Consider the following 22,008-nt stretch of genomic DNA (forward strand, 5'->3'; position numbering starts at 1 on the left):
CTCAGAAAAAAACATCTGCACTCTGCCTAGAGCAAATGGCCTGGTAAGCTTCGGTTATAAACTGTGATAAAAGTATCCATTTCCCACCTTTGCTAATAAGCTTCATAGTAATACAGGGTGGCACTGTTTTCCAGGCATGTATATGAGCAATTTTATTCCCTTTTCCTCCAATGAATGGCAAATTAAGCATTAGGCTGCGTTTGACATACTTAGTTTTAAAGGGATGTGGTTTTCCTTTATATATAAGACTTACCTTTCAATCAACCATGGATTTCTGGGCATTCTTTACACAAATGTTTAAATAATTATATGTTTATTATAGAAAGAAAACAAGTTTAGTTTGAATTTTTATATTTCATACCTAAGTCTCTTCATCTCTCTCTGGCATGAAAAGGGCTCTCTTTAGAAAATTCATTTTTTTTTTCACTCTGATTTGAGAAAACTTCAAATTTCAAATATCTTCGTGCAGCATTTAAAAGTGCTAATGCCAGAATGGTTAAAATTTCAAGGACTTCTGACTGAAATAATGTATCCATAGGATGTAATTCTTCTATTGGAGGTCTATTCTACACACCATCATTTTTCTTAATTATTTGATATTTTTCCCATCGTAAAATGACCTTCAAAGCTATTTATTTAAAACTGTTCTTGGAAATCTCAGTCTGACAGTGAATTGTCAAAAATAATTAAGAAAAATGGTGGCATATGCCCCTAACATAGAAATACATCTTTTCTAAAATGTTGCTGCTTTTAGCAGAATTTAATATCATCTCAAGAATTATGACACTATTAAGCAAATGATTCCAGCAAAAGTAAAAACATCCAGAGCTTTAGACTAGATAGTAATAAAAAGAAAAATGTTTTTTCTCATGCTTGCTATTACTTTGAATTCCTTACATTTCACGGGGGAGCATTATCCTATTTATTTCACTATAGTGCAATTTATAAACATCCATGAAACTTCTAGGAGTTTTTCAGTATCTTCCTCTGTCATGTCACCTACATTTATTTCTCATTCAAAAAAGGAAAAGAGAACAAAAGAAACATTTCCAAGCCAAATCTCCATTCTCCTTGGCTCTGTTGTCAGGGGTTAGTAAAAAATATCTAACAAAGCTTGGTGTTTAGGAAATGGGCACCACTTACCGCCTTCCTGTTATAACTGGCAAGACATCATTGGATGTGGCTTCAATTATTTTAAATGCGACTTTTTTCAAATCCGAAATACCAACGGCCATGTCCTCCAGCATTCCAATTTCCTCACCTAAGCAAGGGCAAAGGAACCTAGTTACAAACACACTATTTGAAGAGAATGTCACTTTGTACTCCGCCTCCCTGCTAGAATTTGTTCTAACAATTTAGTGAATGAGTTCCTGAATGCAGTGAATCCATTCTAAGGACATTTGCCTGAGTCTGAAGGTTTTCATCAGTGAAATCAGAACCGTGTCAATAGACTCCAGCTGTCCATATACCTTTTGAAGGGAGGAAGGAGGTATACCTTTCCTGAAAGGCTAGAGAGAAGCTTTAATTCTTTGATGGCACAAAGTATTGTGCAAATCTTTCTCCCTTGGCAGGACTGACATTTGATTTCTAGAAAATAGAAACGGTTGCATTGAAGATCACTGACCTAAGCTCATGCTAGCTTTATATTTAATACCCTGAAAAAATAAAGCCTAACGAGGAGGTAATTAAGAATAAGTCCTGTGCAAAAGAAATATAATGTGAGCCACATACATACTTTTAAATATCCTAGAAGTCAGATTTTTAGAGTAAAATTTTAAAGGTGAAATTACCTTTAATACTGTTTTCCTTTAGCCCAATATATCCCAAACAGCATTTCAGCTGTAAATCAATATACAATGATTAATTCTTCATTAATTATTAATATAAAACTGTTTTCCACTAGTTTTTGAAGTCTGGTGGGCATGTCGAGGACTTATTGATCTGGCCTAGATATGTTTCAAGGGCTCAATTGCCACACCAACCTATGTATTGAACAGGGCAGTTCTAGACATTAGAGACTTGGGAACTTTAAAAATCCAGTCATTGAAACTAGGTTGGCAAAGCTTTTTATATTTAAAAAGCCAGATGGTTGCTCAGGACTCCACTGTGAAGTAATCTATAATTCCATTTTCAAAACATAATGAGGTTAAAAGCACAGTGACAAGGAGAATGAATATAACGAACTGAAAGTTATATTCTTTCTCTAATGCTTGATGCAAGAAAGGTTGATCTCTTATTTTTATGTTTAACTGAAGAATCTATGGATCACATAGCCTTATGAATAGGGATATTATTTTAACATGGACCAAAGCAATACTCACTGTATGTGCTCAGCAGTCCTTCATATTGTACTATCAATCCCACCGTGTGAAGCTGCTCAAGGAAGCCAGGGTCATACAGACTTGTGTGCAATTTGATGATAAAACCACAAACCAATCCAGCAAGCTAAAAAAAGAAAAAAGAAAAGAAAAACACTGAAGAAATTCCTGGGGTCAGTGAGCTTTAATTTAAAAATATTTAAGACTTTTGAGACATCACAGACTTCATTAGAAACTTCCAAGTATGTGTAACAAAATTGTAACTATTTATATATCCATTTTGAAACCACGGATGTCTAAACCCATGCTGCAGGACAGTTTGGGAAAGGCAGCACTGTGAAAAGGGAAAGACCAGGCAGTAAAATCATAAAAAGTCACTTAACACTTCCAAGACTTTCTCACATATTTTTGCACATGAAGAATAGAGATAATAGTTCTCATTCCTCAGAGTCATTGCAAGAACACAGTGGAGAGATTTGTGTAAGGCAGAGCAAAGTGCTTGACACTTCGCTCCATTTACTACTGGGTCATCCATGAAATCATAGGGGACAAGGGATATTTTGGTTAAATTATTCCCTTTATCTGGATGGTTTACAAAGACAGACTTCTGTCTCTTTCCCTCCAGGTGTTTGTCTGCAAAACTCAGTCATGGGTGCAGGCAGGAGGGGAGTGGGAACACGGCTATTCTGACGGAGGCCAACCTTGTTGCCACGGGCTAGGGTGGGGTGTAGCAACGGAGGTGATACTGCCCAGCCTTCATCCAAGACTACGGCCTGGCAAACTTCTATATAAACGACAAAAACAAAAAGCAACAACAAAACAGACTATTATAAGGCCCTGTCCAGGAATTCATGAGGGAGCTGTAGAAATAAGGGTTGCAAACAGATCCCTTTTGCCAGTCCTGGCTACTCTCTGCACAGCGCATGGTGCAGAAACCCCAGGAATAATATGAGGCCAGGACAAGGGACTCTTTCCTTCAAAGACTCTGTGCCCTGTGAAACAATGGACATTTCAGGGACTTGGCCACCTTTTTGCAGAAATAAATATTTAAGGTCTCACACACTGTTTCTATTCAGCTAGGTATCTATTATGAATAAGAAAAGCTGGGTATCAATACCTTAAGAAAAGGATCCTCTTAAAAAGCAAACTACTAGACTTTCCTGGTGGTCTAATGATTAAGACCCCAAGCTTCCAATGCAGGGGGCATGGGTTCAATCCCTGGTCATGGAACCAGGATCCCACAGGCCAGGTGGTATATATGGCCAAAAAAAATAAAATAAGCAGACTATCATAAGAAGATCTCTTTCCTCACTGAGGATACTATCTGACAGCCCATCAGTGCGCTGGGCTCAAAAAACAAGAGGCACCTACTGCTTGGCTGAAGACGATGTCTCTTCTCAACGTCAGCATCAAACACTGGGGCAGGCTGTAGGCGAGCTCCTGGAGGAGCACGAAGGTCAGGGACTGCTTAGCTCGATTCACCACTTCTCCCATGCAGTCCTTCAGGGTAAGGATGAGGGGATACAACTGCTCATACCAGTCTTCTGTGGGGTGGACAGAGCATAAGAAGAGTGGGATAGATAGATTAAAGAAGGTCTTGGAGGACAGAACCAATTTATTTATTTTCAGTGATGTTCTACACCATACTTAGAAGTTACAAAGATAAAAGATTTCCAATCCCAATCTTTCCTCTGAACTCCTGATGTCTATAACCAGCCACCCATTGGACTCTCCACTTGGATCCTATCTCACTCATTTATAGAAGAACTCCTCTTCCTCTCTGCTCATCTCTAATCTGGGCATTGCCTGGATCTTGGTGGATGATGCCACCAAACTCTTCCCCGGCTGGAAACATGTTTTCCTGGACTCCTTCTATAGTCTTCACACTTACTGGGTAATGAAATTAGTTCTACCATCATAATAGGGCTTCCCTGTGGCTCAGATGGTAAAGAATCTGCTGCAATGCGGGAGACCCAGGTTCTATCTCTGGGTCAAGATGTTCCCCCAGAGAAGGGAATGGCTACCGCCTCCAGTATTCTTGCCTGGAGAATTCCGTGGACAGAGGAGCCTGGTGAACTACAGTCTAGGGGTTTCAAAGACCCATCAAACACTCATCTTCCTTTTGCCCTCTCCCATCATCAGTTATCCGTTTCCCATGGACTGCTTTCTATCCTGCTCTGTGAGTGACTCCTCTTCCTCCAGGCATATCCTTCTCCAATCTTTTCTCAACAGAGTTGCTACAGAGATCTTTCTAATCAATTTGAATTCCATTACTCACTCTTTCATTTCCTTACTATTTTAAAGACACCAAAGCATTCAGAACAAAGTCCCAAAGCATGACAGACCCTGCATTATCTGATCTCTGCCTATGTGTCCAGTCTCATCTCTCAGAGCTTTTTCATCTGTAGCCTTGAGTCCCAGGAGAGCTGAACAGACAAATTTCCCCACACCTGTTCTGCTGTCTCATCTCAGTGTCTCTGCAAATCCTATCTGCAGTCCTGGAGCATTCTTCCCTTGCTTATCTTCCTGACAAATACTTTATCTTCTCTGCAGACTCAATTCAGAGTTTCTCTCTTCCAGGAAGTCTCCTTGATTTCCCCCCTAAATCCCCTCCTCATTTACTAAAATTTGGGTCAGGTTCACTTTCCTTTGTGTTCACAGCTCCTTGCCCATACTCTTCTGCAAGAAAGTGAACTCACTGAGGGCAAGAAATTTCTGTTTTAATCACTGGATCTCCGGATCACAGCATATAAAATATTCAGTTTTTAATTAAATGAGTAAAGTTGGAATAAATAAAACAAAAGTCTTTTAACATATAGGTATGAATGAGAAAATCAAGTTTTTGACAGTATTTGGAATCTGAATAGCCTTTCTTCAAATCAGGATACAAAACTGAAACCATCTGTGCTTTCTGTATGCCTAGAAATTTAACATGTTTCAGTTATATAATTATGACTTTGGCATGTGATATAGAAACAAGTTATATTCTATTTCAATCTATTTGAAAATCAAATCCTGACAAATGTCAAATATTATAAATTCCAGACTGTGTGCTATTCCATTAATATATAAATTGACAGTGGTATGACAAATACAAATACAGTTGAAAAGAAATGAGCGCATGCTGAAAAATTAACTGTGAATCAAGATCTGAAGTGATACAATCTTCTCAGTTTACAGAGGGAGTAATGTGAATGGTCAATAATCAGTTAAGACCTTGAAAGAGTTATAGGTAGTGATGAAAAGAATCATAATCATTATTGCACCATATCTACCGTCACTTACTTATTTTATGTTCTATAATAGATTAGATGAAATAAACCAAAATGGTTGAAAGGATAATTAATGGTCCCAACTTAATAAAAAGAGATGCTCCTGTTAATACTCTATGTAAATGCTTATGTGAAGTTGTAATACAAAATACATTAGGAACATTAGGAGTTATTATTTTAAAGTATTGTAGAATTAAGTGTTATGACAGGAATAAAAAACACTAGAGAAAAGAGAATTCAATGAAAGCCTATTAAATCTAATCATTTAATAAAGGACTCATTTGTGGGCAGCTTAGGATAAAATATGAACAGTGGTTCAATTGAAATAGGCACTGGGTAACTATTGATTTTTATGTCATTAGTAGACATAAAAGGGCAAATGGAGGTACATTAGACTTATTTTCAGAGTAAAAGACACATCAAGAGACATCAAGAAGAAATACTTGATATTCATATTGTTTTCATATTTATATTGTTTTACCTTTCACTCTCTTATTCGATTACTGTTCTCAATGTGAATATGCAGACACATACACGTGGAAAACAAGTATCTCAATAAATCAACCCAGATGTATATCTTAAAAGATAACAGACTGAAAACCCATTTGGCTTTGTGTTGAGGTCTGCAAAAATGAATTTCTACTGAAGAATTCTCCAACACAGAATAAAGCCTGTGTGCAGTAGATGGCGCTGCTTTATCAGCCTGAAGTAAAACTACTTGGTCACTTACTCCATTCCGGTAACTGGTTTACACTCTTCTACGCATTTGCAAAGTTCCCAAATAGCAGGTACATGTTGTCTGGGCACCTAGCATCCTATTCTGTGTCAAGTGATCAATAACCTCGCCAAAAGTGTGATAAGCTCTTTCTATCAGAAAGTGGAAAATTAACTTATTCCCACCCCGCCTTGCAAGATACTAAGTGACAGCTCAAATTAAACAGAGCTGGTGGTTTTTCTTAAGGATCTTTAAAAGAAGAATCTTCACAGATTTCTTCATCGGCATAATTTTTTTAGTCACTTCTAAACCTATCTTCACTCTAATTTAACCATTTGATTCCTAATCAGAAATGCAATGAGATTAAAAAAGAAAGAGATCCCCTGATCTAGTCCTACTAGAATAAAACTGAGGACCTGGAAAAATAAATAAACACACTGAAATTCTAAGTCTAGAAGTGCCCTTAGGTATTTGACACTGACCACTTTCCAGTGTCTTTGCTTACTATAATTATATATACTTCTTATGACTAAAATTTAAGGAAAAGGACAATATACAAAAACAATGATGAATAAGAAAATTACAAGTTGGTGAGCAAGGCAGAATGTCTTAAAGATAGCAGTAAGCTTCCTATACAGAAGTATACATGAGAAAGCTAAAAGTACATTTTTTTTTCCTAGAAAAGAAGCAATTTAATTTTAGCAAATAAAGGTAAATCTCACTGGCAAATGCAAATTGCAACGACTTCAGGTTTTCTTCCCTGTTAATATTCACTCAGTGTAAATCTCAGGTTCTGAAATAGACACAGTGGTGTGTGACAGGGCAGAGACAGGTTGAAGCAGTCAGTTCATAAAGGGCCTTTCTGCTTCAATGAGCATTCCAAATCACTCTGAGAAAGGCACAGCGAATGCTTAAGTTTGTTCCCTGAAAAATATTTTTGGGGTACAACAAAAAAAGCAGCAGCTCCTGACAACTCTGAGACCACTGTGACATCATCCCTTACGGCTTCCTGTCTCTCCGTACTTCACAATTTACATGGGGTTTATTTTGTCCTGACGGGAAAGTCGTTTTCTGGGATGGATGAAGATGGTGTTCATTCTGTGTGTTCTAGATTCAAGTAAGAAATCTTGAAATGAGATTCAGACTTATCTTTAAACAAGGAAAAGTGGTGCCTTTTATGTATGAGGGAACCTTCTGAGGCACTCTAAATTATTTATGTCTTCATGTGAGTGGTCTTACATGGGTGCATATTATATGCAAAAATTCATTGAGCTCTTCACCTAAGATGTATCTACTTTTCAGTATCTGTGTTATAGCTCAATAAAAGGCTTTAAAAAAAATCTTGAAATGCACACATCCACTCTTTTGAGTTTAGCTTCCTCATGTTTCAGCTGAGATTGTTACACACACACACACACACACACACATATACACTCGTATGATAAACCCAGAGACGCCAGGTAGCTAAGGGCTTGCCAACATGTAGTCACTGCGCCTACACCTCTCACAGAAGCTAACTGGCCCAGCAGACACTTAAGTGCCCGCATCATTGCTTCTATCCCCTGGGCTCCTTTTAGTGACAGAGGAAAATATGAAGAGAATGTTTTAGTATCTCTATAAAAACTTGCTGAAACTCCTTAACCCTGAGACCAACAAGCAGAGTCTTTCCTCAGGAAAGCATAAAATGTGTGTGGCTTAGCTGAGCTTTTCCTGAGCTTTGTGAAGTGTGTTGGAAGTCGTCCAAGCAGAGCCTGTTTTCCAGCCCTTGACTCGCTTCTCTAACAGGATTCGAGTGAATTCACTGAAGGATTCAAAGGATGACGGCCGGGCGCCCCCTTCACCTACTCCACACACCATCTACTTCCTGTACAGGATGTTCACGTCCTCTGAGCTCAATGGCTCTTATGTTGCTCAGGAGGAAAATAAAAGGGCCAAATTCCAACCGATGGTAGCAGAATATAATGTTTTCTTTCCAATTTCTGAGCCATTTTCTTCTCAGGTGCTCAGTCTCCTTCATTCACTGAAAATAATTAACTTCACAGAAGCTTGTAGCCAGTATTATTTTTGTTATCACAACTTTTCAGACATTGGGAAAAAAATGAAAAGCTCAAAGCTTGCCTGCCCATTAAACTTTATGCAAAGGGATAGGAGAAATATATGAGCCTGGCTCATAGGATTTACCTAAGTTCAGAAGATGATGAAATGCGGAGCAGAACAATTAGAATGGCCTTTAAGGAGGGTGATAAAATTCCCAAGGTTGTGAGAGGAACCCATTCCACAGCTGACAGGATTTTTAACAGGATGTCCAAACCTCAGGCGGCATAGAATTGGCAGTGGTTTCAAGGTTGGGGGCTGGGAGTGGGTATATCTCTGCCCATAGAGTCATCGATGGTTTTGAAGGGCCTCTGTTCTATATCAGGGCTCCCCAGTGGCACAATGAGAAAGAATCCACCTGCTAATGCAGGAGATGCCAATGACATAGGTCCAGTCTCTGGTTCAGGAAGATCCCCTGGAGTAGGAAATGCCAACCCACTCCAGTGTTCTTGCCTGAAAAATTCCATGGACAGGGGAGTCTGGCGGGCTACGGTCCATGGGGACACAGGAGCTAGACGCAGCCGCGAACACAACTGAGAACACAGCTGCTCTACATCGACTCAGAGATGGCTACCTGTGTGACCGGCTGTGTTTTGGGTACAGTTTTACAATGCGAATGTCAGTGCTTGGAGGGATCAACTAATGATAAGGTTTCCTCTCCAGATACCCTACAGCAGGACTCCTTTGTATACTACACACGTGCAACTTTGGTCATAGACCCTAGACACCTGGCCATCAGAGGGCTCCGAATATCAGCTGAATCCTGGGTTACAGAACACAGAAATGAAGCTAATCCAGACAACAGATGAGTAATCAGGGAACAAGACGCACCTGCTGAGGCCAAGCTGCCTAGAATGACGTCCCTGGCCACTAAGAATGCCCTCCTCCAAGTCTTCCTCACTCCATCTTCAGGAATCATTTCCTGGCTCTGGTCCAGGAATTAAAAAAAAAAATCTATATTCATCTGTCTTCAACAAATGCTAAGCTGTCTTCCTTGTATCAATTTCCCCCTTTTTTTTCATTGCCCATCATGAGAAATACTGCATTTGTGGAGGACTGGCCACCAGGACCCCTTGATATTCACCCCCAAGGATGCTCATGTGCCTTCTAAAAAATGGTGTAATACTATCATCCCTCCATACCCACAGGTTCTACATCTGGCAATTCAACCAACCACAGATGCAGAACCTTCAGACACAGAGGGTCAACTATATACTCATTTGTTAGACAAGTAGAACCTCTTCAGTATGAGGTCCTGGGGTGATACTAATATTAAAACTCATGACCACTACCCTCAAGGAGAAAGTCTCAAGAGGTGTAAAGCAATGCCTTCAATATAAGGAGGGTATGATAAGTGCTGAGAAAGTTGGGACAAAACACATCCAGAGGGGTTAAGGGTTCAGAGGCAGAGAATGCATCTCTGGTGAGAAGATCAAGTTCAGACAAGGTCCTGTTGCTTCCTGAACACGTGAAGGGAGAGCTATGCAGAGGGAGGTCAGAGAAGCTGCTTGGTATATAGGGAGTGAACACCAAAAGAGTGAGTCTTTGTAGAACAGTCGGGGAGGGATGTCTGGTTTGATGATGCCGAGTGCTGTAAACAGAAGCCATGAACTAACTTGGAGGAGGTCATAAGTGGGACTGGAGGGAAGAGGGGATGGAGCTAAGATGACAAAAAGACTTGGAAAAGGTAGGAATAAAGGGGAAGTAAGTATTGAATGACAACCCACGCCAGCATTCTTGCCTGGAGAATCTCATGGACAGAGGAGCCTGGTGGGCTACAGTCCATGGGGTCACAAAGAGCTGGACATGACTGAGTGACTAAGCATACACACACATGAGTTGAGCTTGAAGCCATGATAAAAAATAATGGAAAATCAAGTGGACAGTCCCCATGGTAGGCATAGGGAATGGAGTAAGTAGAAGTGGGGGGAGAAACAGGAAGATATAAATTTTAGGTGAACAGAGAGACCAAAGCTAAGAAACAAGGCCAAATCTAGAAATAATGCATGCATGCGTGCATGTTAAGTCACTTCAGTTGCATCTGACTCTTTGCGACTCTATGGACCATAGTCCACCAGGCTCCTCTGTCCATGGGATTCTCCAGGCAAGAATACTGGCTGCTGCTAAGTCGCTTCAGTCGTGTTGGACTCTGTGCGACCCCATAGACGGCAGCCCACCAGGCTCCGCCATCCCTGGGATTCTCCAGGCAAGAACACTGGAGTGGGTTGCCATTTCCTTCTCCAATGCATGAAAGTGAAAAGTAAAAGGGAAGTCGCTCAGTCATGTCCGACTCTTCGCGACTCCATGGACTGCAGGCTCCTCCGTCCATGGGATTTTCCAGGCAAGAGTACTGGAGTGGGGTGCCATCGCCTTCTCCGAAGAATACTGGAGTGGGTAGCAATTCCCTTCTCCAGGGATCTTCCTGACTCAGGGATCAAACCTGTGTGTCTTATGTCTCCTGCATTGGCAGGTGGGTTCTTTGCCACTAGCTCCACCTGGGAAGCCCCTGGGTATCAGGTAGGGCAAGGTTAATGGCAACCCTGGGAGGAAGAGTCCATATAAATGCTGTGTCTTCCTTTGTCTCTAGTAGCAACAGTCTTAAAGGCACCAAAGGTATTCACACAAAGGGCAAAGATACATCTTCAGATGTAATCATCATAGTGTCCAGTGAACTATGACCAAAGTGAGTGACTGATCGTGGTACCTTCCAGATGTATGAGAAATGACTGGACTGCCTGACTCCAGACAAAGTGCCAGGGGAAGAACAAAGCAACCTTTTCTCACGTCAAGGAAACCTTGTTTGTTTAAATCCTGCCAGTCTGAGAACAATGTCATAAAACTTTCCAGTCTTGCTCTTAGCCAAACAGCAAAGGAAATGCATCAACTGCTACCCTGGTTAAACTTCTCATTTCAGAGCACAAAGTTGAAAGCTTGAAGTAAATTCTGCTAAGACAGTTTCCAGGAACTAAATCCATTAGTCAAACAAGCTCTGTATAGGTGGAAGCAAAAAAAAAATTTTGAATCAGGGCTTATGCTGGAACAGGAAGAGTCACATGTTCACATTCCTTGGGCTTATTTTGCCTTTTGACCTCTCAAAACTATAATCTCAGAACTCTGATCTACAAACATGCTGAAATTGAAGAGTAAGTTCATAGGTTATGAGTCAACAAGCAACCCCAAATCACCAATACATCTACAACAAAGAGCTCTTGTTATTTAAATTTTGTCCACTATCTGTGATTGAGAAGAGAGGGGTGGTGGAGAGTGAGTTGATAAAAGCTTGGTTAGAACACTGAGAGGACAGAAAATGAAACACATTTCTATCCTGAAGTGCACTAGGTAAGTGAGTAGTTTCCTAGTTAAGTTCAAGGCCAGTGGAATACACTGCACCCTTAGAAAATTATTTCTACAAATCCAAAAAAGTCTAAAGTAAATAGATTCAACTTAAAAGTGCTGAATAAGTAGGCAAGAGGGGCTTGCTTCCCCAGTGGCTCAGCAGGTAAAGAATCCGCCTGCAATGCAGGAGACACAGGAGACATGGGTTCAATTCCTAGGTCAGGAAGATCTCCTGCAGAAGGAAATGGCAACCCACTCCAGTATTCTTGCCTGGAGAATTCCACAGACAGAGGAGCCTGGTGGGCTACAGTCCAAAGGATCACAAAGACTCAGATATGACTGAGCGACTAAGGTAGGCAAGTAACCAACCATAATAAAAAACAATACTATTTCCCATCCGAAAGTGGAGAGTGAAAAAGCTGGCTTAAAGCTCAACATTCAGAAAACGAAGATCATGGCATCTGGTCCCACCACTTCATGGGAAATAGATGGGGAAACAGTGGAAACAGTGTCAGACTTTATTTTTCTGGGCTCCAAAATCACTGCAGATGGTGACTGCAGCCATGAAATTAAAAGACGCTTACTCCTTGGAAGGAAAGTTATGACCAACCTAGATAGCATGTTCAAAAGCAGAGACATTACTTTGCCAACAAAGGTTCATCTAGTCAAAGCTATGGTTTTTCCTGTGGTCATGTATGGATGTGAGAGTTGGACTGTGAAGAAGGCTGAGCGCCGAAGAATAGATGCTTTTGAACTGTGGTGTTGGAGAAGACTCTTGAGGGTCCCTTGGACTGCAAGGAGATCCAACCAGTCCATTCTGAAGGAGATCAGCCCTGGGATTTCTTTGGAAGGAATGATGCTAAAGCTGAAACTCCAGTACTTTGGCCACCTCATGCAAAGAGTTGACTCACTGGAAAAGACTCTGATGCTGGGAGGGATTGGGGGCAGGAGGAGAAGGGGACGACAGAGAATGAGATGGCTGGATGGCATCACTGACTTGATGGACGTGAGTCTGAGTGAACTCCGGGAGTTGGTGAGGGACAGGGAGGCCTGGCATGCTGCGATTCACAGGGTCGCAAAGAGTCAGACACGACTGAGCGACTGATCTGATCTGATTCTATATTATATGCCTCACGTTTCCCACAAGGGAGATATGAATCTTTTTTTTTTCCTTCTTTTGGTCTATCTCAGATTCTCTGTGGGTACGAGTATCGTCAGATATATGAGAGTGTGAAATATTTTTTCAATTGTGATTATGAATACGTGGCAACTGTTTCTGCATAAGGTACAATTCCATAGTAAATATTTAAGAGATACTGAAGGGATTGATTTTCATGAAGTTATCTCATAATATTGCTAATTTGTATCTGATAAAACTTAACAGTTTATGCAAAGGATGATTGCAAACACTTTATCTGTACAGATTTAAGATTAGCAATGCTTTCTCCTAGAAAGAATAGAAGCAGTGCAGAATCGTGATTCAGGGGACAAGGTACTCAACTTGGACCACCAGGGTCTGAATCCAGGCCCGGCCACTGGACTTGGCATGAAAGTACATGCAACGCCAACTGTCTGCCTCTTTATCCATTAAATGTGTAGGACTACTCCTATGAGGGTTGCAAGGGTAAAATGATAAAGGCAGCATCTTCAAAATAATTTTGGCACATATGATACAACCCCAAATTGTTGGCTACTATTTTTGTAAAGATGGGAACAAGCATTAAGTCATTTTGACATATGATCTGATGTCTGTCCACTCACCCACATTTCTTATGCTCTTTCTTCTCTCTTTTTTCCTAAATTATTTTTATTGAGGTATAGTTGCTTTACAACATAACATTAATTTCTGCTGAACAGCAAAGTGAAGTGCTGTTTGCATATATCCCTTCTTTTTTGGATTTTCTTCCCATTTACGTCACCACAGAGCATTGAGTAAGAGTTCTCTGAGCTATAGAGTTATCTGCTTTATACACAGTATCAATAATATATATATAATATAATTCTCCAAGCCAGGCTTCAGCAATATGTGAACCGTGAACTTCCAGATGCTCAAGCTGGTTTTAGAAAAGGCAGAGGAACTGGAGATCAAACTGCCAACATCAGCTGGATCATGGAAAAAGCAAGAGAGATGCAGAAAAACATCTATTTCTGCTTTATTGACTATGCCAAAGCCTTTGACTGTGTGGATCACAACAAACTGTAGGAAATTCTGAAAGAGATGGGAATACCAGACCACCTGACCTGCCTCTTGAAAAACCTATATGCAGATCAGGAAGCAACAGTTAGAACTGGACATGGACCAACAGACTGGTTCCAAATAGGAAAAGGAGTACGTCAAGGCTGTATATTGTCACCCTGCTTATTTAACTTCTATGCAGAGTACATCATGAGAAATGCTGGGCTGGAAGAAGCACAAGCTGGAATCAAGATTGCCAGGAGAAATATCAATAATCTCAAATATGCAGATGACACCACCCTTATGGCAGAAAGTGAAGAACTAGAGAGCCTCTTGGTGAAAGTGAAAAAGGAGAGTGAAAAAGTTGGCTTAAAGCTCAACATTCAGAAAACTAAGATCATGGCATCCGGTCCCATCACTTCATGGGAAATAGTTGGGGAAACAGTGGAAATGGTGTCAGACTTTATTTTTCTGGGCTCCAAAATCACTGCAGATGGTGATTGCAGCCATGAAATTAAAAGAAGCTTACTTCTTGGAAGGAAAGTTATGACCAATCTAGACAGCATATTCAAAAGCAGAGACATTACTTTGCCAACAAAGGTCCGTCTAGTCAAGGCTATGGTTTTTCCAGTGGTCATGTATGGATGTGAGAGTTGGACTGTGAAGAAAGCTGAGTGCCAAAGAATTGATGCTTTTAAACTGTGGTGTTGGAGAAGACTCTTGAGAGTCCCTTGGACTGCAAGGAGATCCAACCAGTCCATCCTAAAGGAGATCAGTCCTGGGTGTTCATTGGAAGGACTGATGTTGAAGCTGAAACTCCAATACTTTGGCCACCTAATGCAAAGAGTTGACTCATTTGAAAAGACCCCAATGCTGGGAAAGATTGAGGGCAGGAGGAGAAGGGGACGACAGAGGATGAGATGGCTGGATGGCATCACAAACTCGATGGACATGGGTTTGGGTGGACTCTGGGAGTTGGTGATGGACAGGGAGGCCTGGTGTGCTGCAGTTCATGGGGTCACAAAGAGTTGGTCGGACACGACTGAGTGACTGAACTGAACATATAATATATATATATGTGTGTGTTAATCCCAATTCATCCCACTCCTGCCTTGCCTCCTTGGTTTTCCTGTTTGTTCTCTATGCCTGTCTTCTCTCCTATTTCTGAGGATGAACTATTTGTTCTCTAGCTAAGACCAGCTCCTCTACCTGTATACACCAGATCATCCCTACTCTCACTACTGAGGGTATCACTCAAACAGTTCCCTCCCCTGCCTCCGACATCATCAATATTTCTTTGTTACTGGATTGTTCCCGTTAGGACACATGGCTATCATCCCATCTTTAAAAAATAATCCTCTCTTGACCTTACTTCCTCTATAGATTCCACCCTATTTCTCTGCTTCCTTTCATGCTGAAAGTCCTCAGAGGGTTGTTCATAAATACTGTCTCCAGTTCCTTTTCTTCTTTTCCTCTTAACCTTCTCTACTGAGGCTTTAATCCCTTTGTATTCTAGTACAGCTACTCTAATCAGCATCATCAATGTCTTCCATGCTGCAAAATCCAAAGTTGCTTCTCAGTCATCATTTTCCTTACCTACCAGCAGCACTGGGTAGATGGATCCCTCCTTTGTTGAATACCGTCTAACCCTAGATTTCAGGATGTTATACTTGTTAACCTCCTAAGTCACTCGTCACTCCTTATCCAACTTTGAGGTCGGCTCCTCTGCTTGTTAACATCAGGTTGTCCCCATTTGTGATCTGTAGGTCATTTCTGTTTTCTCTGAAAACTCAATTTTTTTTTTGCTGACATTATTCAGTTCCATGGCTTTAAATTACCTGCTACTGTTGCTGCTGCATCACTTTAGTCGTGTCCGACTCTGTGCGACACCATAGACAGCAGCCCACCAGGCTTCCCCGTCCCTGGGATTCTCCAGGCAAGAACACTGGAGTGGGTTGCCATTTCCTTCTCCAGTGCATTAAAGTGAAAAGTGAAAGTGAAGTTGCTTAGTCATGTCCGACTCTAGTGACCCCATGGACTGCAGCCTACCAGGCTCCTCCGTCCATGGGATTTTCTAGGCAAAAGTACTGCAGTGGGGTGCCATTGCCTGCTAGCAATTCCCAATTTTAGACCATTTATCTAACCCTCTCTCCTGAATTTCAGATTTTTATATCTAACTGCATACTTGATATTTCCATGGTAAACTTAAGATATTCGAAGAGAACATGTCCCTATTCCTGACTACAAAACCTGTTCTTTCCAGAGTCCTTGCCAGCTAGTCCACAGCCACCCCATCCTTCAGCTCATTCCTGACTTCTCCCTTCTCTCATTTTCCCATCCAAACCATCAGAAAACTCTGTTGGCACCACTTTCAAAGTACAGAACCCAGCTACTTTTCATCATGTCCAGGCTACTTTTCTTAGTCCAGGCTACTACCCTCATGTCTCAATTAGAGAATTATATTAGCTTTCTAACTGGTCTATACCTGGTTCTATCCTAATCTACAGTCTAGTCTGAACATAACAGCCTGGGTGTTAAAATCTGTCAAATCAGGTTAGTCCTCTGCTCAAAACCCTCCAACTGCTTCTGGATTTTCTGAGTAATAGTCAAAGTCAATAGAAAGGCTTTAAATTATTTAAACTCATCTTCTACTCTCTCCCCTTAACTTTTCATATTCAAACCAAATGAGCTTCTTTGCTGTTGTCTGATTGTGGAAAGCACACGTATGCCTCAAGGCTTTAGCATTAGCTGTTTTCAATTATCAATATATCCTTACCCTAGGTATCCATATGGCTCATTCCCTTACCTCCTTGTGTCTTTGTTCAAACATCAACTTTTCAATGAAGCTTGCTCTATTAAATGTCAACAATATTCTGAAACCCTTTTACTTCGCTCTGTATTTTTCCACAGAACGTCACTTTTAACATATTAGGCAATGTCTTTCTTTCTTATGGTATTTTTTATGTCGAGAGACATGAAAAGAATATAAAATTCAGGAGGTCACGTGTTTTGTCCATTTTGTCCATTACTATATCCTGGTGTCTAGAATAGTGCCTGACATGGAGTAGATGCTCAACCAAAATATGCTGAATGACTGAGAAGAAAGAAAAAAAAATTCACAAATAATGTGACATCTTATTATCATAGAACTTCAGAACTGGGAGAGATCTTTAAAAATTGCAGACGATCTTTATTTTACCAACAAAGAAAGTGAGGCCCAGAGAATTTAAGTGACCTGCCAAAGGTCATGTAGCCAAATAAATAAATTGTGGACTTGGCAAGTACAATATCTTGATTCTGAGTCAAGTGTTATTTCGTTACATCATAAGTCACTGCACAATTTTTAAGGGAAATAAGATTAGTTTTTATGAGAAATTAGTTTTTATTAGTTTTATGAGAATGTACCATTATAATTGGAATTCTAAGTTTATAATATGTTATCTTTTTTATTTTTACCAAATATTTTTAAAATTTCTAAGTGTATTTTACAAGTTGTTTTGCTTGCTGTCCTGAGTTTTAAAGCCCCTCATTCACTGATTTTTTTCTTCCCAATGAAATTCTAAATATTCATGTGCAGAAATCATTGAATCCAGGAGTATTAATATATAAACCTGTTGATGAAAATGATGCTTTGCACTTATATATTTATATATACAAGTATATATACAAAGTAAAATAGACTTGTTACACATTATAAAACCACTTAAATAATTCTCATGTTAAGTGCAAGTTCTGAGGATATGATGATTTTTAGGTATGTATGCATAAATACTATAGTAGGAAACGGCAACCCACTGCAGTATTCTTGCCTGGGAAATCACATGGACAGAGGGGCCTGGCAGGCTACAATCCATGGGGTTGCAGAGTCAGACACGACTGAGCACAGCCCAGCAGCAGCTTGCATAGATATGCACGTACATTGAAGATAGTCACTTGGAAATATTGAGAAAACTAAGCATTTCTTGTCTAGTAGCAGTGCAGATCAGGGTGATTCAGCCTTTACTCCACAGTGTTAGCCTCTGAATTATGTTAGGCTCTGGAGATTCAGAGAAAAAAAAAAATACTTGGCATATTCTCTCATAGAGCCAAGTCTAGTAGGGGAGATAACATTTAAAATAGTGTTTTCAATAAATCAGAAATACAGAGGCTGCAAACCAGTGGCCCAGGAACAGCTTCATTTGACCTTCAAATGTATTTTATTTGGCCTTCCTCCCATTATAATTATTTAAAAAAAACTATTATCAACTTTTAAAAATTGGGATATTTTATACAAAAATTCAGATTCACTTGAAAAATCAGAAGATATGGTAACTTTAGATCCACATTCCCATATGGGAATGATTGGCTGGAGCTGGAGTGGTGGCCCTCTTTTGAAGGGATATATTCTTCCTAGTTTGTTCCAGTGTCCATCAGTTTCAGCTGGCTCATTCAGGTGAACTTGATCATTATCATGCATGATGTCTGTGGGACTCTGTACTTGCAATCCTTGTAGAAAGCATGATTCTATAATTTGCAGAATTCAATGAAAAAATAAAATTATGAGACTTCTGCTTAAAAAGCAGTAAGCAAGGTTTTGCTTTCTTTCTTCCTCAGTAGTATCTCTCTGGCCTGTCATGGTGATTTCCATTTACTCTTCTGTGTCATATTCCTTTAGGCATGGTGAAGCCTGTGCGCAGATCTTCAAGGGCACCTAGTCTGCCTCTCCAGCACTTGCACCCCGGCCCCTTGGTAGGTATGGGTGGGAATGGGAGACGGTCATTGGGCTAGGATAAGAATGGGGAAGCTGGGCAGGCACTGGAGAACCAGGGGGGCAGAACTGGAGATGAAGTAAGTCTCCATGTCCCAGACACAGCCTTCTCCACACTACTGGACTTTATTCACAACAACACAGCTAACATTATTATAAAGGCGTGATGACCACAGAGCTTAAACCCATGGCACAGGGCCCTGCTGAGAGGAATCTGTGCACTTGCCCTGCTCCCATGCTTGTAATGCCAGCTGTGGCCTGAAAGATCAGAAAAGATGCCTCAGAGGATAAAAAGTTGGATGGTAGAGATGGGCAATCCTTTGAAAGCCCAGCACTGAAAAGCATTAGATGAGATCTCAAAAGAGTCCAGTGTGACTAGATAAGAAAGGATGAAGCAGGATGAGACGAAGATGGCCGAGCACCATGAAGAGACACGTGGGAGTCTGGGAGTTTAGGGCCTTGTAAGATAGGGAGAAACATAAGCAACAAGTGAAGCATTAGCTATGACCACCTGGAAAACCATTAATCAAATATTAATGGCAAACATAAAGGAAAGTAAACTTACATGCAAAACTGCTCTTAAAATTTTATACTTATGGCTGATTCATATTGTACGTCAGAAACCAATACAACATTGTAATCATCCTCCAATTAAAGAAAATATTAAAGGTAAAAAAGTAAGCATTCCTTTTCACCAGTTATTCTGCACACCCAATTCTTTTCAACAAATTCAATCAGGAATCACTCGCCTGGATGTGAATCCTTGCTCAGTTATCTACCAGCTCTGTGATCTTAGAAGCAGTGCTCAACTTTCTCATCTATAAAATGGGAATAAAAACAATATCCCCTGTAAGTTTGTTGCGAGATTGAAGGGAGGGATGGATGGAAAGTTTAGCAAAGTATATGTCATATAAATGTGAGTGCAGTTAGTTTTAACTACTAAAGTGATTATTTCCTCTCTTTGGATACCTTTGTTTAGTATCCAAGTTGCATTTGATCTTCATCCCTTGGTGCTTCCAACTCCTCAGGTGAAGGCAGTTTCCATGCCCCAAGGCTCAGCAAGATAGATTTTGCTCATCTTTTCTTATTCTTTCTCTTTTCATTTTCTCCAGTTTCATCTATCTATCTGCTGAGGACTCCCAAATGTATACTTCCTCTTCTATGTTCTTTATCTTGCAGAAGCTGTCTTTGGAAAATCTCTGTGTGTCTTCTTTCAAATACAACTGTTTATCCACCAGATGTCAAGAACAGGGCAGTGACTAAATGTGTTTCTAGATACAGTGCCTGGTATAGGATAGATGTTCAAATAGTATCTATTGAATGAATGAAGGGATCTTCCTCTTTGTTTTTCAACTAACATATATTTGGTGTGTCTCTTCCATAATGCTTAATGCCATGAACTATTTTAGATATAGCAGTGTCAACTGATTAATTGTTCTAGTCATTAATTATTTCCAGTGTATCAGGAAGATAGTTACTGTGGCCGACCAAAGATATAAGATACAACATGGGAGATTTGCTTAAAATAAACAAACAAAAAGCCTTGGATTTATCCCTATTTGGAGGATGGAGTGCCTTTTTCAGATGACTTATCTTTGGCATTAGCAAGCTATGGATTATAAGTGATAATAAATTATTGGAATAAAATAAGTTCTTGGTAGTTATCAGACAATTTTGTTAACTGGAGGCAGCTGGAAATATAGTAGAAGATGTGGGAGGAAAAGTGAATTCTCAGGTCCCACAAGGAGTGTGTCTGAAAGTTAAAGGAAAACTATGACTTGGGAAAGGACAGGAATCTAACCACTAGTAAGTGAACTAAGTCTGTGATGTGCCTGATATTTACCACCTTTGTATGAAGAAAAAGTGATGACTTGAAGACAAACTGGGATCACTAGGAAAAACTACGTCAGGGGAACTTCATATTCTTTTTGGCAGAACTTATAGCTGGGTAGATGAGGGGAAAAAAGTATTCAATGACATAGGGTATTTGGCCGTTCACAGGGCACGTCATGATACCCTTGTGAAAGACAGAGAAATACAGGCCATCCAATAACATGAATGAATCAACGTATAGCTGGATGAACACATGTTCCCAGAGTAGTGATTAACTAGTGTATTTCAATGCATGCAATTCTTTTTTGTAACGTGCCTCAAGGATCTATATTTATCTCCGCTTTCTCATCATTTTAATCTGTTGCTTCTGTGAGTAGATAGGAAACGTTTATAGCATGTGAATAAAATAAACCTTAGTAGGGCAGGAGGCATGATGGATGAAAGAAACAGGTATTTTTCAGCATGTACTCAAAAGTGTATTATATTACAGTCATGGGTTTAGATATCAATCTCTTCGGTAGAATTGAGACAGACTGGGTCTTAATCTTCTTGTGCCCCTAATATTTCAAAATGTCCAGTGCATAGTGATGCTTAAATATTACTTGAATTTTGAGAAGCCTGAGGGATAGGTCCAATTTAGCAAGGTTTATGGATCTCAATGGAGTTATTAGTGAAAGTTGCTCAATCATGTTCAACTCTTTGCAACTCCATGGACTGTACAGTCCAGAGAATTCTCTAGACCAGAATACTGGAGTGGTTAGCCTTTCCCTTCTCCAGGGGACTTTCCCAACACAGGGATCGAACCTAGGTCTCCCGCATTGCAGGTGGATTCTTTACCAGCTAAGCTACAAGGGAATAGTTAATAAAACTTAAATATCATTAATAGAATAGTATGTAAAAGTAGGGAGGCAGTCCTGTGATACACTGTGAAAGTGAAGTCACTCAGTCGTGTCCAACTCTTTGTGACCCCGTGGACTGTAGCCTACCAGGCTCCTCTGTCCATGGGATTTTCTAGGCAAGAGTACTGGAGTGGGTTGCCATTTCCTTCTCCAGGAGATCTTCCCAACCCAGGGATCAAACCCGGGTCTCCTGCATTGCAGACAGACGCTTTACCCTCTGAGCCAACGCGGAAGTCTCATATTACACTGTACTTGATGCTATACCTTTGAAAAGTGAAAAGTGAAAGTGTTAGTTACTCAATCATGTCTCTTTGCGACCCCATGGACTGTAACCCACCAGGCTCCTCTGTCTATGGAATTCTCCAGGCAAGAATACTGGAGAGTGTTGCCATTTCTTTCTCCAAGGGATCTTCCAAACCCAGGGATCAAACCCAGGTCTCCTGCATTGCAGGTTCGTTACCAACTGAGCCACCTGCTTATAAGTATGTTTAAATGTACAAAAATAAGAGGACAATCTTATTTGTTAAGAAAAAATACGAATATACATCAGCATGAGAGTTTGGAACGGTTATTCTATTACTCGTTCTCAGAATGTACAGAAAGATTTTCTTCTCTCAC

At 40.3% G+C, this 22,008-nt stretch overlaps 1 protein-coding gene across 2 annotated transcripts in view; it reads right to left on the reverse strand.

The window, feature by feature from the left end:
• The window catches only part of INPP4B (inositol polyphosphate-4-phosphatase type II B), an 850,869-nt gene that overhangs the window by 94,957 nt on the left and 733,904 nt on the right, over positions 1 to 22,008 (reverse strand). For both annotated transcript variants that reach the window (XM_027567415.1, XM_027567414.1), the window contains exons 19-21: positions 3,690 to 3,862; positions 2,322 to 2,445; positions 1,144 to 1,261 (exon numbers count right to left, since the gene is read on the reverse strand). In XM_027567415.1, the coding sequence (XP_027423216.1) occupies positions 1,144 to 1,261; positions 2,322 to 2,445; positions 3,690 to 3,862 (415 nt within the window). The remainder of the gene's footprint in view (positions 1 to 1,143; positions 1,262 to 2,321; positions 2,446 to 3,689; positions 3,863 to 22,008) is intronic.

The sequence above is a fragment of the Bos indicus x Bos taurus genome, chromosome 17, assembly GCF_003369695.1.
Source record: "Bos indicus x Bos taurus breed Angus x Brahman F1 hybrid chromosome 17, Bos_hybrid_MaternalHap_v2.0, whole genome shotgun sequence".
Classification (NCBI taxonomy): domain Eukaryota; kingdom Metazoa; phylum Chordata; class Mammalia; order Artiodactyla; family Bovidae; genus Bos; species Bos indicus x Bos taurus.